The sequence below is a fragment of the Frieseomelitta varia genome, unplaced genomic scaffold (assembly GCF_011392965.1).
Source record: "Frieseomelitta varia isolate USP_RPSP 00005682 unplaced genomic scaffold, Fvar_1.2 scaffold_135, whole genome shotgun sequence".
Taxonomy (NCBI): Eukaryota; Metazoa; Arthropoda; class Insecta; order Hymenoptera; family Apidae; genus Frieseomelitta; species Frieseomelitta varia.
The window spans coordinates 640,358-660,187 of NW_025109028.1; the positions used below are offsets into that span (position 1 = coordinate 640,358).

At 37.8% G+C, this 19,830-nt stretch overlaps 2 protein-coding genes across 5 annotated transcripts in view; both read right to left on the bottom strand.

Moving 5' to 3' along the window:
- The window catches only part of LOC122530812 (tyrosine-protein kinase Btk29A), a 253,356-nt gene that overhangs the window by 38,882 nt on the left and 194,644 nt on the right, over positions 1-19,830 (bottom strand). The window lies entirely within an intron of this gene.
- LOC122530972 (leucine-rich repeat transmembrane neuronal protein 4-like) overlaps positions 16,620-19,830 on the bottom strand; it is a 5,738-nt gene continuing 2,527 nt past the window's right edge. The window contains exons 2-3 of the mRNA XM_043658426.1: positions 18,045-18,048; positions 16,620-17,810 (exon numbers count right to left, since the gene is read on the bottom strand). Coding sequence (XP_043514361.1) covers positions 16,720-17,757 — 1,038 coding nt within the window. The 5' untranslated portion in view covers positions 17,758-17,810; positions 18,045-18,048 and the 3' untranslated portion in view covers positions 16,620-16,719. The remainder of the gene's footprint in view (positions 17,811-18,044; positions 18,049-19,830) is intronic.

Consider the following 19,830-nt stretch of genomic DNA (forward strand, 5'->3'; position numbering starts at 1 on the left):
CCGCGCGCGCGCTCGCCTATATTTACACGCCTACGTGTATTTACCTATTTACCTTCTGTGGCCTTTGCGCGTGCACACGCCTGTGTGTATGTACGTATTTATTGATATACGTATTGAGCTTTGTACACGTACACGCTGGAATATGTCTCGTTCAGTTTCTATTGTTTACACGTATGTACGTATGTTAGTACAATGTGTGTTAATGCATTTAAATACTTCCTCGGTATCATATACTTTTCTGATTGTGAGCGTTCTATTGTTCATTCTATCGTGAGCATATTACATCGGATATTTCACAAGCATTACCTACCATTTAACTGTATAAAACTTTTTATTACTGGAAATACACAGTGGTATTGTACCTTTTGAAATTAATGATTTATCGAGACGGAAACATAATTGTACTCGTTATTGTTGGTAATAAGTATTGGAACATTCGATGCTTAATGCAAATTGAACGTTTCTCACTTGTCCTATTATAACTTCGTTATTTCATTCGTCTTAAATATATATATCTTGTAATGTATCAAACGAAGTAAAATTTGTTAAAATCTCTCGGTAAATGAAACAAGTGGGTGTATATTTGAGAATTTAATAGCCAGTTTGCATTAACAGCGTCTGAATGTTATTGAAATTGGATCAATGCGCGAATTAACGCGCAATAAGGATATTTTATTATCTTTTCGCGGGATTCGCAGACAATGTATTCAGAAATCGCTTGTTCTCACGATACCTGCAGCAAATTAAAATTTCAACGTGTTTGGCGAAACTCGTTTTCTTATTAATTTGGAATCGATTTTTTTCATCGAAAGAATTCAATTCCCTTTTCTTCTTTTTTTTTTTCCCTTTAAATATCTTTCAATCGTTCCGTCTTCTCCTTCGTTGTCAACCGCGACGCCTTAATTTCGAGCGAGAACTTCAATGGGAATGCACTCGAACGGAAGAACACGGCTTTCGCGATGTAATACATGTATCGTAAATAGAGTTTGACACGCGGACTTGTTTCGCTATTTTTTTTTCTACGCAAACTTTCTAAGTGTATTAATAACCAGGTGACATTAGCTTCGAATCGGTACCAGTTTCGTTACTTTTCCTAATTAAGCTCGGACGAGTTTGCTATCCGGTTTACTAATATAGTCAATCGAACGTCCATAAATATACATGAAACGACACAGTGGTTTTAGGTTTCTAATTATTTTGACGGATTCCAATTTTTAATTACGGTATCATCTAGCTCATCAACACAACATATTTTATATTTTTGGCTTTCACTACATTTTGGATCTCACTTTTGCGAGTCTTGCGTTGGTTTTTGACGAATCAAAAAATACATTCGATACGTGATCATGAGTTGTCAACGAATCAAATTGAAAAGCTATTCGCGTTTTGTCTACGATTTCGTAATTAATTAATTTTCAACCAGACTCGGATTTTACATTTAATTCCGACTTAAAAATAAATTGTTTTACAATGATTCTCATTTATATTTAAATACAAGTTTAATGTTAAAACTTTTCTGGCGTTCCTTTTTTTTTCGTATGTGATTTATCGCAGCAAAATCAGCAATTACACTACATTTATTGATAAAAGTTAGACTTTTACGCGTGTAGACAATTTAGAGAATCTAATACAACCAGATCCCCTATAAATTTCAGTTAATGCGTGCTAGAAGTATCATCCAGATGACAGAATGGTTTCCGGGAGCATGTATTAGAATATAAATATCTAATTCGAGGCCTGAAATCATTTTTGTACGTTTTACGAAAATGCTAGTGCAAAGTCACATTTTCGTGCAACTTACGACCGATAATAACTGCTGCCGAAGAAAGAATCACACGTACGCGCGACTTACGAACGAACGTGCATGCTTCGTTCTCTTTGATCAAAGAAATTTCCTCGTCTTCGCGACGCCAACCGCATTTCCATCGTTCGTAAATTGCAGGGGCGAAAAGAAATATCCGAAGGTGTCGCTCGGTGTCTGGCCTCAGTATTAGAACGTCGATCATAATGATCGATCGCCGATGAAAAAAGGGCAGGAGGATCAGCTGTATTTTATCCGACTCGGCTCCGACACCGTCGCTCGTTTGTCTTTCCGTGCATTATCATCGAAAACCGTCAGCTCTCCCCTTTTCGGCGACTGTTTCCGTTCCTCCTCTGGCGAACTCTGTCATCGACGCGTAGTTTGTAACTATACATCATTGAATGGCTTGATCGATAGTATCTTCGCTTCGTTAAAGAACGAAAAAGCTCTTGTGTGTGCTGTCGCGTGATTTGCAGATATTAATTCCGAGCATGAAGCTCGGTTTTGTAAAATAGGGAGGAAGATTACATTGTCGACGATTTTTTTTTGCTCATTTACAATTTACAAGAAACACAGTTTTTTAAATATATTGTTTAAATAGTTTTTTTTTTTGCAAAATGGTATACACTGTTAAATTCGTCGTTAAAAAAACGCTAATTTTATCAATGTGCACGAAAATTGTGTCTTCAGGAATTTCCGAGATATTTGACAAAATGTGTTCCGGAGCTTCAACTTCAAGGGTAGCTTTCATCCTTTTAACATTGACGATCGCCGATAGAAAAAAATACGTGTCAAATATTTTCTCCAAAAAATACATTTATGCCAAACTTTATAAAAATAGGTGATAATTCCCCCGCCAAATTCAAATTAGTTCCCACTTTGTTCCTCAGCGGGTCATACAAACTACTTTCCCTATCTTTCTTCAATTTTAGCAGCTACAGTACAAGAAATTAATTTGTACGTATAGATACATTTCTAATGAGAAATTATGGCCGCGACAATCTCGACGCAGTGGAGGGGATAGTACTAATGATCAGGAAAGTGGGGGAGCAAGTTAGCCATATCTGGACTATATCATAATAGACAGTCTTCAGACTCAATACCATGTTTATCGAGACCATTCGTTCGAACGAGCGTCGAACACCGAATAATTTCACGTTTTATCGATTGGTTAATTGAACGCGTTAATTGGACTATTTGACAGCGTTTCATTGGACGATTAATTGGACGTGATTGGCGCACAGAGTGGTCAAAGAGAGTGGCCGTGTAGTTATCTGTTAAAGTGGCTAGAGATGGGATTGAATATCTAACAAATAAGTTCGAAATTTCAATCGCTTTTACAACTTCGACTTGCCACACAGTTTTTATCACTCGTGCAATTCCTTTTTGAGACTTTCCACGATTATAATGAAATATTTACACGTTTTGATGATGTAGATTAATTTTTTCGCAAACACATTAAATGTTTTAGTTCGCAGAAAATTCAAATAAATTTTGTTGGATACATTTTAATAATACTCTTTTTAATAGTTATTAAATAGTTTTTTTTTAAATACTTATTTAATAGTTATTTAATCGTTTAATAGCAACATTATAAATATTACAATCTTCATAAATTACTTCACGTCCAATAAAAAGTGCGATTCAATAATTCGACGAACGAATTTAATAAAAACTGAGCTTAATATTCACCAAACGACCGAAGTAAAACGAGAGAGAGATGTATTAATATTACAGGAACTAGTCTGAATTGAATTTCCCAGGAAAAGTCGTTGGCAGAACAATTTCGAGAATGGATTTCAATTTTTCCTCGTTACTTCAAAAGATACACAAGTACGAAAATTTGCAAACACCTGTAATGGAGTTAAAGAACAAATCGTCGAAAAATTCTTCCTCCAACGCGTTAAAAATGTCCTACGTGAATGAGAATATCTCGTAACATTCGAAGAGGAACCTCTCAAATTCAATAGTCTGTTATACACACCACATCAAGAGCGTATCGCGATCTTGCGGAACATAATATTTTCGTTCAACGTATGTGTACGTCGTGTCATCTGTTCGCGCACAATTCCCTCTTTTCTTTTTTTTCTTCTTTTCCTCGAGGACGTGCTTCAGCCTGAATTTTACGTATATTTCGAGAGCATTAAAGAGCAAGCGAACCATACGCGTTCTTCGTATCTTCAGCATCGTGAATATTCCCGGGCTATTGCGGAAAAACTTTAATTATGAACGAAAAGTTCCGCCGGTGTTCACGATATCGATACTTTCGCCGAGAGCTTTCGCCAGAACGATAGCAGAGTGAAAAGCAGGCATTTCAGTCGATGGAACAATCCTTCTAGCGTTACGAATTTGGAAAGGAAAAAGAAAAGAAAAGAAAAAATGAAACGAAACGTATCTGGAAATTGTGCACTCAAGAAATAATCGCGGATACGCACGCACGCGAAAATGCATGCAGATGGTAAATTCAAAGCACGAAGAAGCGTTCCGCTTCGGGGAAATTGAAACGTCGAGATATCGGAGATCCGCGAGTGATACACGGCGTTTCGTTAATTCCTGTCGTCTTAACATTCTCGTGCGTTTGAGCGACGTATGAAAGACGACGAAGGGAAAATAATCGTGTGGAAAGATTTCTCTTTGTGTCACGGTCTCTCTAAAGTCTAAAGAGATTCGACGGAAGCGAAAGTGTCGTCTTTAATTCGTCGGATGGAACGAGACGCGTTCTTAGCTGTGGAGTATCGTAACATTTTCACGTGAAAATTGAATATTCGAGAAATGCCTCGATGGTTCGATGAGACGTCGTGTTTCAATTGGCATGGCAAGGTGTTTGACGAATACTCGAGGAACATTCTTGAGAAAGTCTTGCAATTTGGTTAACATATTAGCACGGGCGGATGTACAGGTTTTTCTTACAACTGGATCCACGTGCGTGATGTTAGTGTTCCTTCCAGTGAGACAATTTCCAGTATCTTCAATTTCTTTTCTACGTATTATTTAAATATTGTACGGGTACGATTCAAGTACTTAATATCATTTTTTTAACTTGTCATTAAGAATACTCAGATAGAAGGACCGGAATGAATTTCCATAATTACGGAAAGAGAAATTCGCTGTAGTGCAATAAATTTCACGGAATTGTGAATTTTATATTAATATTTCTCAGTCTTCTTTTATCTTGCTTTCGTTATTATAATTTATACTAACAACTCACATACATTTTATTTAATTTCTAATTTAACATAATTTATGCGTGACATATCATAATTTATAAAAATATTTTTTCGCTCGAAAGAGCACACAGTAATGTTCGAGGAAAATTGTGTAGATAGAAAAAGAAATGACGAATGAAATTAAACCAAGCTCAGTTTTTAGCTGTGCTTTGTATAACATAAAAAAAAGAATCTGAAAATAACGTATAATTTAACTGCAAATAAAATATCAGCGTGATGAATTATACATAATCAAAACGATGACAAGTGATTTCTCTTACAATTAGTATCGCACAACGGATTTACTAACCCTTAAAATGGTACTGTTGCAATCATAAATCAACGATCGTATCATTCGACGTTCTCGTTCGAAGAGTTTTATTTAATTCGCCAATTTTTATTGAATTAATTTTAATTTTTATTTGCTCAATTCTCCAATGTCTCCTTGCGTTTCCATAATAATTTCAGCGACGGATGTTTGCCAATTCGGTACAAATCGAACAGAAACTCCGACTGTTAATACCGGAATTGAAAGTCCGCTTAAGGATTTGAACTGATCCATCTGACGTAACAGCGAGGAGTGTCGCGAAGAGGGCACGGAAGTCCCAGGTGTATTATCTCGCAGATTGAAATGCAGATTACTCGAGGACCTTCGGCCGAAATGTGGCAATGGCGCCGGTAGTGTGTTCTCGACGGTCACAAAGGCCGTTCGCCAAAGAAGAAAAGGAAATTGCTCGGATGTCTGCCCGGAGCTCTGTGTCTTCGTCGTGTGCCGAATTTGTGTATACGCCGCGAGACAGCCACATACACGTGCATTCGAGCACGAACAGGCATACACACGTGCACACCAGAGCCGATGAATGAAAACGCTCGAGAGAGTATCGCGACGTCTCCTCCGCGAGATTACTACCACCCTCTATTATCATTTCGCGAGAAATTAAACACGCGAAGCATTCGGGATATTACTTGGACAGACGTTATCGATCTGTGAGAGGAGCTCTTGCATAGGTGTTCCTCTCGTACGTATCAAAGCGTCGAGGTTCTACAGAACGTATATATATATATATATCGTGGTATCTTTTAATCATCCTCATCGGTTTCTATCAATAATTAATCGTCATTGGCATTTTATTTCTTTTATTCTTTTATTTGTTTCCTTCGAGATGCCAAGCAATGGCGTTATTAGAATATATTGTTTCTTCATTTTATTATTTATTATATTTTATTTATTTTTCTTTATTATTTCTGTCCGCTTTGTCGAGTTAGCGAAAAGGAAAATTCGTGGTCTACAGATTTGAATGTTTGTCACCTTCATTCGTCGAGGATGTCAATGAAATCTTACTTGAACAGTTTCGATTCGCGAGAAGAATTTTCTACTCCGTTACGCATTTTCCCCAACGTCCACTAAAGCGTCGAGAAGGAATCAATAATGAGAGTGTAGAGTATATTATTTTCAAAATTATTTTTATCCTCTCCTTCTTGTCAATAAAGGTGAACTTCCTTTTGCAAGAAAGCCTTGGATTTTACTTTCATCGTTCTAACGGACGGTATTTATAAATGCAAATAACGTGCAATACTCTCGCGATTATTTCGTTCGCAAGTCAAGATCGCTCGGCGAAGGAAAAATATGAAAAAAATATCATCTCCTACTAGAGCGACGGCAATTAATTACTGAAATGAAAGGAAAGAAAAAGAGAAAAGGGGGAAAAAAAACGAAACAGGATCGTTTAAAAAAAGACAGATTAAAATCAGGTTACCTCTATTGATCGAGACAACTGTTCCACTCGCCTACTTATTACGAACAGAATGAAGCAATTGTCGTAGGAGAGCGAGAGAGTGGTGAACTGGAAGGTCCCCGTATATCATTGCGCTCGATCCAATCCACTTAATATTATAACGATGGTTTAAGCTTGACTGAATGCGAGTTAAAACAAGCGAGATGACTTAATCCGATTACAATGTCGTCGTGTTTGTCGCGGGTTTCCCACGCTGGAGAAAGTACTTGATAAATACTAAGGAATGCAGCTCGAACTTGACAATTGTAGATTCAGTTGCATCTGGCATACTCTGTATCGAGTAGATGAAAAGACTGGTAAATTTCAGATTTTGACGGAAGTTTCGGTTTCCCGATGATTTTATCGATCGAAATCACATCTTTCTAATTTTTTCGGAGTGTTTGGTGAAAGATTTGGAAAATCAGAGACGCTCGTAAATCTCGTCTTTCTAATAAATTTTCGCTTTACGAAACGATATCGTTTCTAATGTTTGCGTTACGATTCATATCTGTTTCTATTGTTTACGATTCATTACTCATTTACCAAATTAACTGTTGCAAGAAATGTTAAAATAAATTAGAAATTATCTATATATTATTTTTTCGCTAAGGTGATAAACCCATCTGCGGCGAAGCTTGTAGAAATTTACAAAATTTCAGAAGGAAGAACACACTTTCTTTTAATTCCGTTTTTCTACAAAATGATATCATTTCTACTATTTGCGTTACGATTCATTACTTACTTACCAAATTAATTGTTGCAAGAAATGTTAAAATAAATTAGAAATTGTCTATATATTATTTTTTCGCTAAGGTGATAAGCCCATCTGCGACGAAGCTTGTAGAAATTTACAAAATTTCAGAAGGGAGAACACATTTTCTTTTAATTTCGTTTTTCTACAAAACGATATTATCTCTACTATTCGCGTTACGATTTATTACTTATTTACCAAATTAATTGTTGCAAGAAATGTTAAAATAAATTAGAAATTATCTATATATTATTTTTTCGCTAAGGTGATAAGCCCATCTGCGAAGCTTCTAGAAATTTCATAAGGGAGAACACATTTTCTTTTAATTTCGTTTTTCTACAAAACGATATTATCTCTACTATTCGCGTTACGATTTATTACTTATTTACCAAATTAATTGTTGCAGGAAATGTTAAAATAAATTAGAAATTATCTATATATTATTTTTTTCGCTAAGGTGATAAGCCCATCTGCGAAGCTTCTAGAAATTTCATAAGGGAGAACACACTTTCTTTTAATTTCGTTTTTCTACAAAACGATATCATTTCCAGTATTTGCGTTACGATTCATTATCCATTTATCAAATTAACTGTCGCAAGAAATGTTAAAATAAATTAGAAATTATATTACATATATTATTTTTTCGCTAAGGTGATAAGCCCATCTGCGGCGAAGCTTGTAGAAATTTCATAAGGGAGAACACATTTTCTTTTAATTTCGTTTTTCTACAAAACGATATCATCTCTAGTATTTGCGTTACGATTCATTACCCATTTATCAAATTAACTGTCGCAAGAAATGTTAAAATAAATTTGAAATTATCTATATATTATTTTTTCGCTAAGGTGATAAGCCCATCTGCGGCGAAGCTTGTAGAAATTTACAAAATTTCAGAAGCAAGAACGAACATCTAAAAATTACGCTTTTCGCTCGCTCGTTTGAAACGTCGGAGTAAGAAATCTTGGCAAAATGGCGGATTCCCCGATTGAAATCACCTCGGAGTGCTTTCGTTCGTTTCAACGTAGAGGAACCGGCCGCCTCCGGGCAGATTCTTCTAAAACTATTCAAACATTTTTGTGCGGATAACGGGACGGAGTGAACGAGGAGGTAAAACGGATAAAAATCGGGCGGAGCGTCTGGAATCAGTCAGGACAGAGGCTGCCGCGCGTCGCAAGAAACGTCGTTCGTCTCATTTTCCGTGAGACTTTAAGCACTTGGGACGTCGGATCGAATCTCCTGCAATCTCTCTGCAAAGTCGTCCTGGCCGTGCTCGACACGTTAAAGAGCCGAACGAGTGGAAAATTGTTGAATTTGTCGTCGCTCTAATGGAATCGAATATTACACGGATCGGCAAGCTGAGATTCTAAGACGATCTGTTTCTCATCGTACAGGATCAAGAGCCGGGGAAAAAAATTGATCGAACGAATTAATCGTTTCTCTTTTCCGCCTCTGTCGGTGGCGTGAATCGTATCGCTTTTGAATAAAAAAGGCAAGCCTTTTAGAGAGAAATTTTTCACACGGATCCTCTGGGAATAAACGAATTCCTCGGTTCAATGAGCGAACCATTGGCTGGTCGATTCTTATACCGTTACACTTCTTTGTCGATGGTCTTGTCTTAAAAGCGGAAAGCGAAACTGTTTGTTAAGAGTGTTGGGGACTGGGGTACGTTCGTTGGCCGAAGATTTCACGCGGCAGTGATTTTTTAAAAAATCGAGAGAACTTCTCTGGATTTCTCTCGCATCGTCGCTGAGTGAAAATCGATGTATACGAAAAGATTTTGTTGAGAAATTGGAACAATGAACGAAAGATTTTCCTCCACGATTGAACTGTCCTATTTGTTTATATTTGGATTGATTAAAAAGTAATTGCCTTGTTTTAAAAATAAAAATAGATAGACATACGTATTTTCAAATATGATTAATTTCATTTTAAACCGCGAATTCATTGTACAATCTGACGAAAGAGATAAGAACTTTGAAGTTGATTGAAAGATGGCGAAAGATATAAAGACATATAAATTGTCTAATAAAGTTTTAGTTTCTGCTGAAAAACTCGTCCTTCACTTGCAGAGACCAAAAAAAAAAAAAAAAATGCAGTTACTTTTTGGCAAATTTAATAATATTGTGCCTTAGTGGCAATGAATTCCTGTACGTTTGAAGCATTCAAGAAGTCGACTGACACTCTTCGAATAGATTCCTTTCGAAATGCAAGAAATATTCGAAAATTCTTCCAACGTTAGTTAACTATCTACGAAGTTAAAAAGTTATCCTACGATCTGAATCATCAAACTTGTGACACATGTTGAATTCAGGACAAATCAATATCAAACCTTGAGGAACCACTCTGTTGAAAAAGCGTGCACACGTCAACGAAGAAAGAGGAAATCTCGCGCGTCAAATTTCGCGGATATATATTCCCCGTGAAATATTCGATGTATATTCTTTTTTGTTCCCTCGTGCTCGATATTCAGCAGTTTTGAATAGCCAGAAATTCGTTTCGAATCACGTCCAGTAACTTGGTCGATGGATAAAACGACGGAAAGAAAAGAGAGCTGTTAATAAAACGTTTCTATTAGAGCCATTAGACGTGACTCATTGTCGATTGCAGGATACACTTCGGCCAAACGGCACGACAAATAGTCCACGAGTAATAAAATCGAGCACGACTACAACCGTGGAGCTCGTACGACACCGGGGTGTGGGACACACACAGGTTTTCAGTTCGAAGAAAACAATTTTTTTTCCCCCCCTCTGTTCGTTTTATCGCTTCGGAAATCGACTTTGCATCGTATCGAAGTTCTGGCTATCGTTGCTCGTTCGACTGTTAGTTTCTACGATTTATTACAGGTCATCTGGCTGGCCAAGCCAATTAAATCGAACTGCTCCCCCCCCATCACAGAGAAGAGTCGCGTCGATACCCGTGCAAGATACTTTTTAGCCGGTTCAGAGGATTCTCGATCGACGACTCCCAAAGAATAGACCGATAAAATCAGTCGACTGACGATCCAAGCCGACGATCTTCTGTTCGTCAGAGAATTCCTCGGGGCCAATTAAGCTGCTTCGAGAATCGACGCTGTGTGCTTCGTTTCTGTCTGGCGTATAAAAAAAGATTCCCGAGCCAAGATAATCAATAGCGGCAAGGAGAGGCAGTATTTTCTTAATTCTTCGATGTTCTCTCTTTCTTCTTTCTCTTCTACTTCTTTTTCTTCTTCTTCTTTTTTTAACCCGAAATCTTCGAAACAATACAACGAGATAAAAACCAGATCGAAGTTTTTAACCGGCAGCAAGACTACGCTATCTAAAAATCTAGGTCGCGAAGAAGTTCTTCGCGTTTAATCACGGAGGTCGAAAACTTCACAAGGTCAAGAATGTCTTAGGACACTTGCCGAACCACTTTGCACGTTTGTACGTGATTCACGTGCAAGCGCACGAGTTCATCAGCTGCCATTCACACACACACGAAATCCCAATTCTGTGTCTGTCATTTCTCTCTGTCCGCTGATTAACACTGTGGCTACTGACTAGTTTAAGATTATTTCAGATTTATTTCAAACATTTTATGGGTATACTGGCTCGTTCGGGAAATTCGTAGATTTTCCCAATATTCAGTATTCATTAACTCTTTGAATACGTAACTCGTATGTCACGCTGGAGGTGACGACACAAATTTGCCAAGAGTTTATGCAAATTGTTTTAAAAATTATCAAACTTGGAAGAATAAACCGCATTACAGTAGTAATAAATAAATAAATAAATAAAAAAACATTGAATTTCACCCAATTTGCCTTAAAATAAGTACAAATGGACGTGCAACGATGTCGAAAGCAAATCGGGTTCAAAGGGTCAAACAACGAACTCGTTCTCTTTTGTTCAAATTGAGTTTCATCAATTTTTACTCTTATATTTAACACAGAAAATATGCACGTTGTTCGATACAGACGTTCTGGTGCCTTTTTTGTACCTTTCGCGAATGCATAATTCTGATCGCACAATTCTTAACCGCTTCTTGCGCTGGCAACTGATTACGGACCATAACGAGTGACCAAACCGCATACGATAATTCGTCTTCTTTTTGAATTCATCGGTATATCACTGGATAGAAATTATTGAGAAGTAATAAATTTATTATTTGTTTTGCCTGGGTTATTAATATTTAAATATAATATATATATATATAAAAATATATAATAATAATATATACGTATAAATATATATAATATTTTTATATAATGAATATATATATAAAACTATACTTAAATATAAAACTGAGGAAATTTTGCAATTTTGGGAGAAAAAAATTCTTGACGTGCGTGGCACGTCGTCCCAGCGCAAGAGATTAAACGCACAAAGAGGTATTTGAATCTCATTTTCGGAGGCTCGCGCGACTCCCGTTCTTTACAATCTGACCGTTAAAATTCCTTTCTCGAATGGATTTTATCGATTTGCCGGTTTCCTGATGCTCGTCCGGAAATACTGCAACGTTTCTCCGGGAGCACAACGATATGACAGGGCAATAAAAACGTGAAAAATTACGGTGCAATCCCCGTAACGGATACGTATACGTACGTACAGGTCAGGCTAGGTTAGACGCACGCCAGTTTCTAGCGCGTAACACGATGATGGATGTAAGTACAGGTTTCCGGCGAGAAGGAGGTAGCCAAGAATAGCTGCAAATTAGAAAATGAAGAACGCCGATGAAGAAGGGGGAGCCTTCGCGGCGGCTTTTATCTCTTCTTCGATCTCTGCCTGTGCTAGACTTCCTTTTATCCTTCCGTTCATCTCGAGAGCTCAGGAATCACATAAAAGGAAGGTTCTTTAAAGTAGTCTCGTTAAATATACAACAACTGCGCCGCCATCTTTCGTGTCGCGAGATGCGAACTTCGCTTAAACGTTTGCAGACGTTTTGGTTAATTGGTTGTTGCAGAGTTGTTGCAACGTGCTTCGAAATGAAAATTTTTCAATCGAGATAAAAACATTGGCCTGAATAAATGGACACGTCTCCTTTTGAGAAGTGATCTTTCAATATTGCAGAAACCTGTTTCTGGCTCATTCGAAGTGATTTGAAAGATGTTTCAGCGGAATATTATTATCTTTGCCGATGAAATGGAAAGATAGGGGATTAAAAAGAGCGAGATCGTCGGTTGATACATCAAATTTGTGCGGCCGGAACGAGTTAAGCTTGTGTAGAAGTAGAACCAGCTTTATCCGGGAGTCTAATGACCTATCACCTGCGATACTACTGCCTTCGCGATGCTTTTGCGGAAGTTTTGAAGACTCTTAAGCTCGAAAGTTTCGCCAGCTAGCTAGTAAGAAGTTCAAAAAGAACTTCTAGCTCTGCTATCTTCTCGGCACGATGTAAACGATGCTCAGTGGAATCACATCATTAACCCCTTTACGCCCGACGTTTTTAGATACAAGTATACCACCATTTTGTGTAGACTCTTGCTCATCGATAACAAGATATTCAATACGATTTAGTATGTCTTGGATTCATGTAAGACAACGACGTAAAAAGCATTTGTACGATTTGTAATCATAAAATATATTAAATGTATGAATTCTTTATTCGGTAAATTTTTGGGCTTAGCAGCTTTTCCTAATTTTGGCTATATTTTGCTGCGGATTTTTTTTTTTTTTTTTTGAGAAGCTTGATTTCGTTTTGAAAATGAAAAATCAGCTGGAGGATATCGAAAAAGTTATATAGTTCTTGTACCTTTTTTTTTATGTTAAAAAAATCCCCTTTTTCATATCACGAAGATATTACATAATTTAAATGTTCGTGTAAACGAAATGGAACCAAATAGAACATAGTTTAAATCATATAGATTATTCTCACCGCGCACACCAAATATAAATTGTAAATGTTTGTTTATGTTTATAACTTTCATCTGAACTCTTGTTTTAATGATAAAATGAATCTCTTATTAAAGAAATGGTCGAAATTGGGAAAAGTCGGCACACTAGAAATATACCCTCTTAAGGTTCTATTATACTATCCGCGCAAGTATCGAACCACATAATAATCGTTAAAGATTTTAATAAATTCTGAAATCTCACATTCCACTAATTGTAAGCGTATGAACTCGCAAAGAATTAATGTGCAAAGAATATACAAAAATTTTAAAGCCAAGTCCCCTTTTACGATATTTACCGGATAAAACAGATCTCTATGGCAGATTCCATTCGTCATCGACATCCAAATTTGCGTGTATCGTTAACGATCGAACGATAGGACGGAATTTAACGAACGACGCCGGTCCACGATTAATTCTAGCTTCGTAGAAAGCTGTATTATATATACGGCAACCTAATAATTTCACGCTTTTCGAACGGTCTAACGCACGGTGACGCTCCAAAATTCCAGTCACGTCCCGGGGCAGTTCTCGAATGCATCGTGAATGCATTCTCCCGACCGTGCCCCGTCACCGTTGTAAATCAAACCCGAGGTGTTTCTGCAGCCTCTGTGCTCCCGTTCTGGACACACCAGAGCACCGGGACTCGCACAGGTATCTGCTTTCTGAAACGATACACGCGTCTAACGTCGCGCGGTCGTTCAAAAGCCGCACTTTCACTGGCGCGATCCCTCAGTCCTTGCTACGAATATCGAGTCTCGCGCTAAAGACGACACATCCTTAACAATTCAAAGACAATTCATCCTCAACTCTATTTAGAAGATCAAGAAGGCTACAACAGAAGTGCTATTGTTTCGCGCGGAAGTTGTCGAATTTGATTCACTCAAAATTGCAAAACCATATTTTAGAAGAAAATAAGGAAAAAAAAGCTCACTGGAGTATGTAGTAGAGTATGCTCTTCCAAAGGAAAGCGGAGCGTTAAGTTAAAAATTATTAAATATGCGTGGTAGGTCACATTTTATACGGCATGCCGTGCAAATAAAATTTATCGAAGCTTATTTACATGTTTCCATTTTATATTCAACTGTGGAAAAATAACCGGCTGCACGAAATAGTTTTGGCTTGAAACGGCCAATGAAATTGAATGAAAGATAAATTTCTAATTTACAGACTTTCCTCAATTTCCGGCTACATTTCGTTTGTCGAGAGAGTTTACGCGCACACACGCGCGGCTCGTATCAATTTTCGCGCCTCGAACTATTCTAATTCCTCTGAAGAGGAAGCAGATTTAGGAAAATTACATTGCTTAAATTTTTGCACGAACGAAGAGAGTTCAGCTGGAGATGTCAACCTTCGACGTGTGGGTGTTTAACCTCGAGAATGATTGATTCCACTCCGCGAAGATCGATCGGAGTTTGTGCGCGAAGGACAGAATCTTGACAAATTGTCCTTGATACGAACGTGCAGCTATTACAGCGAATTTTCTTCTATCTTTTCCGACGAGAGTTGGTCGATGTTCTCAACGCCTTCAGATTCCGCTATCTCGATTATTTTTCATTAGTTTACACAGATTGTCGATTACATGTTTTTCTCCTGCCTTTTTTTAACCTCTTAACCTACTGAACGCCACTCTATAATGGCTTATTTGTTTCTCAGTTGAAGAGAGCTGTGTACACTGTCATGATGTACTGATTTTTTTAAATTCTTCATGCAACAAACTTTAATTTATTTGCTTTTTTTCGAAAAGTAATTCGAAAGTAATTCTTTGCCGAAAAGAAAAATCTCGAAATTTTAATTTATTTAGTTTAATTATTTAATTTTAATTTAACTTATTAAGTTTCTCGCTTTTCGAAGTATTCAAGGTGAAATCGAAGAACGAATCCATCGGGCTCGGGTTAATTTGGTACAAGATCAGTAGACTCCACTCTGTTCAGCCATTAACTCCCTTCTCTTTTCATTTTCGCATATTTCACGTTTCCCGAATTTGAAACTCTGCGGAAACGCTGAGCTTCCGAAGCTGTGCACTCGACTACTTTGATCGTCGAATATTTTCTCGGAAGCACACCTTGTCGTCTTATCTCCTTCCTTTCCATTCTGCCTCAATTTTTGTAGAATGTTCGACGATTAGTCTCCTTTCTATTAGTTTCTATTAGTTTTATAAACTAACAAGAGAAGCAAAGAAAAAAGGGTCGATACATTATCTCACGGACGAAAGAGATTTCGAAATTTTCTCGAGAGAAAAATATTTTCGGATATATCGTTTCAGAGAAAGTCCGAATTATTATTTTTCTTCTTTCCATTCGAAGTTTCACTCTTTTTTCCCACGATTTTATAAATTAACATTAAGACAAGCAAAGAAAAAATGGGTCGACTTATTATCTCACGGACGAAAGAGATTTCGAAATTTTTAGAAGTTCGAAATTTTACGAAGAATTAAAACTCGTCAGAAGAAAGTTACCGAGGTTATTTCATTTATTCAACGCTCTAGTTTATGAAATTTAGGTTCGTTCTTGCGTTTGTTTTCAGCGTTGAATAACGCGCTTTGAAACGCAACCCCTGACCCACGCGTGTCGCACGTTCTTGCTGGTCGGTGATAACGCCGGGAAGAACAACGACCGACAGAAGTCTGCACTTATCTAATGTCGGCCAACGAGATTAACAGGAATCGCGTATACGTGACACCATTTCTTTGCGAATTTTCCGCGAAACTCGAGCGAGCTGCAAAATTAATATTAATTTATATAAAGTACGATTCCTTCGGACTGAAACGAATCGCGATTAGATAATCGAAGAAAATAATCCGTGCTCGTTCGTGGTAACTTGGTTGCGCTGCGTTCTAAAAATTCACGATTCAACGTTGGACGATTGTTCGATTTCGAGGACAGTGTCCTAAATTAAGTTCAGTTACTAGGAAAAGTGGAGATTTTTCAACATTACTCGTACAAGTGAGTTCAAATTATAAAATTATATAATTCAAATTATTTCTATTAATTATATAATTCTTATTATATATTTAATAATTATTATTTTAATTATTATATATTTATTATATTTTAATAACTATTATTTAATTATTATTTTAATTGTTCTTCGAGCTATCTCGAAAGTTTCAAAATCGAAACCCTATCAAAGAATCAATCGTATTGTATTCTTATACATGTATTTTCACTTTATTACAAGGATTTGACGTTCATCGAACATCGGAATAAAAACAAAGATAAGCCGACGAAATTCATTAAAAATCTACAACCTCATAAATTCTTTGTTCCACCAATTTCTACATTCTTCAAACTCGGCGTTCAAATATCCAAGATATATCGAAGATCACCGCAACCTTACGTATAAAGAATCGTCAAACTGGTCAATCCAAGATCCTTTCTGTCCACGTTAGTCAATTTATTGTTCGCGAGGTTCAAGCTTTTCAATGCCGGCAGGCCTGCAAACGCGCCAGACTCCGTCGTAGCGATGTCGTTGCTCGAGAGATCCAGCTTCTTCAAGCTAAACAGTCTGTTGAACACGTCAGAGTTAACGTGGCTCAGTCGATTCTTCCTCAGATCCAACTGTTCCAATTGCCTCAGGTCCGAGAACGCTCCTGGCTCGATGCTCGCTATTTGATTGTGCTGCAGGTTCAGTATCCTCAAGTCGATCAGCCCTTTGAAATCATTCCTCGAGACGCTGGTCAGTTGATTCTCTTCCAGAAAGAGGCCGTCCAGTTTGTGCAAACCTCGTAGAACTCCCGGTTGAATCGAAGTCAGTCTGTTGTTCTCCAAGTGAAGGCGAGTCAATTCTGGCATCTGACTGAAAGTTCCAGCCTCTATGCTCGTGATCTTGTTGTCGTTCAACCAGAGGAACGTCAGCGACGGGGAGAGCCCGGAGAAGGAGTCCTTGCCGATCGACTCGATGTCGTTGTGCCCCAGGTAGAGCCACATCAAGTTCGTCAGACCGGCGAACGAGTCTTTCGGTATCGTGTCGATCTTGTTGAAGATCAGTGACAGCGAGTGCAGCTGCTTCAGTTCGGAGAACAGATTCGGCGACAGAGGCACGACGTTGCTGTCCAGGTCCAGCCGTTCCAACCTCTCCAAACCTCTGAACGACTCCCTGCCCACCACAGAAATTCTGTTGCCGAGACCAAGGCTAAGCTTCGTGGTCGTCAGGTTCTTGAAAGCGTTCTCTCGAATGGCCAGCAGGTTCAAGTCGTGAATCTCCAGCCTCTCCTCGAATTCCTGCTGGCTGACGTCCACCAGTGTTCCCTTCTTCTCGCACACCTTGTACCCGGTTATCTGCGTGCACGTCGGCTGCTCCTCCGATCGAACGATCATCGCCAGTGACAGCGAGACGATCGACAGAACGCGCACGGTTTTTGATTTCAACATTTCGAAGTCTCGTGTTTGCTGAACGATCAACGATCGGCCCGCGACTGGCTCGGCTCGTTTCTCGGTGTTCATATGCGTCGTTCGTTGCACGTTCGTTGCAGAATACCGATTAGATACGGGCCGTGAACTCTGACACGATTATCTGACGAAGAGGAACATAGCTTCTCGCGAAACGCCGGCGCTCATCAATTCTCCCTCCCTCGCGCGTTCGATTCTTTGTCGAATTTGTCGTTAAGGGTGTAATTAAAAATTACGCTACACAGTTTTTACAGAATTTTTATTAAGACAAGACTTTCCACTTGATAACTTGTTGGCGTTAAAAACTGACTGTGGGTCCTATTTGCCGCGCTCATATGTATATTTTCTGATTTGTATTTTGTCCTTGGCCAAAGTACTTTAGGACGATTCATATTTGACTAATCCCCAACACTCCCAATGCTACGATTTATTCTTTTTTTATTTTCATTATTTATAGTCGCTACACAGTTTTACAGAACACTTTTATTAGAACAAGACGAGAATTTCCATTCGGTAACTTGTCGGCGTATCACAATAACAGCTAAAAACTGACTGTGGGTCCTTCTCTGCCGCGCTCATATATGTACTTTCTGATTTGTATTTTGTCCTTGGTCCAAAATACTTGACTAATTCCCAACACTCCTAATGTTACCATTTTTTTTTTTATTTTCATTATTTACAGTCGCATCAACTATTTATGTGGGTTATTAGCGACATTGAACTAACTCTTACAATTTATTATAAAAGTTAGAGTGTCTTAGAAAGTGTAGTATTAGTTCTAGAATCGTTTCTTTGTCAATTAGGAAAGATAGTTGATGTCTATTCGCATTGGACAATCATATGTTCCACTGTCAATTGAATTTTGCACAAATCACAAGTTGGGGGAAAGAAATCTTCCTTGTTGAGGAGATACTGATGGGCGAGCTCCTTATGATCCTTGAAATTACAGAACAGGCAATTGTCTTGTCTAAAAAATACATTTTTGATTGTTGTTCGTTTCGATACTTGTTCGACGCTGCAACACGCTGTCCCAGTGAAATTTCTTACTTAACTGTCGACGAAACGCGCCAATTTCGCAACGCGATGTAAAGAGAGCGATATCCATTGATTTATCGTTATCGTTTGATCTTCTGGGAATTGCCGACTAGGTCAGAGGTTCTGCGAGAATCTTGACGTGGAGCGTACGGCTGAATAATCTGGATGGAGAGCGATAAGCCACGGTTGCAGGCTGATTGTCTGGCGGAAGGTGTCGAGTGGCGGAAGACTGATTGCACGAGGCAGAATGTAAGGTGTAAATATTAGAAGATGGAAAGGAATCCTGTGTCACTCTATATCCTTGAGACCCCGGAGATCCTGTTCTTTAACTCTCAGCAGTCGACGATTAATTCGCGAAACTGCAAATGAAAACCTAACCCAAACCTGGGCTCTCGAGAATTCATTTCGAATGGATGAATTTTTAAAATTCTAGATTAAATTTGGAACTGAGTGACACGTACAAGACGTACGAAATAACAGACTAGAAGGATTAGTTATACGAATGCCAAAATTGAGAGTATACCGGGAAACATAGTGGATGTAAAATTGTTATTACTAACGTTATATCATTATATATATTTAATATTAAATATATAACGACACCATATATCACGAAATATATTTAATAATAATATACATAAACGTTCGAATATTTGCAGAAACAGATTTCAAAATAATTTTAAAGATTACTGAGATGTTATCAAGGCTCCAGAATCTTACGCAAATAGTATTATAAAATATATAAATATAAAATATATAATATAATAATACATTATAATATTATAAATATATAATATAAAATTTAATATTAAATCGTACACAAATGGTATATATTTGATGATGATTCTAGAACCCTAACAATAATTTTCAATCATTTTCAAGATTATTTTAAAATCTGTTTCTGCGAGTATTCGAACATTTACGGAACGGTACCCGAGACTCCACGTCCGCACGTCAAAACGTTCGATACGGTGCACGTACTCGGTGTATGTATCCCAGTTCCGTACATTACAAAAAAAA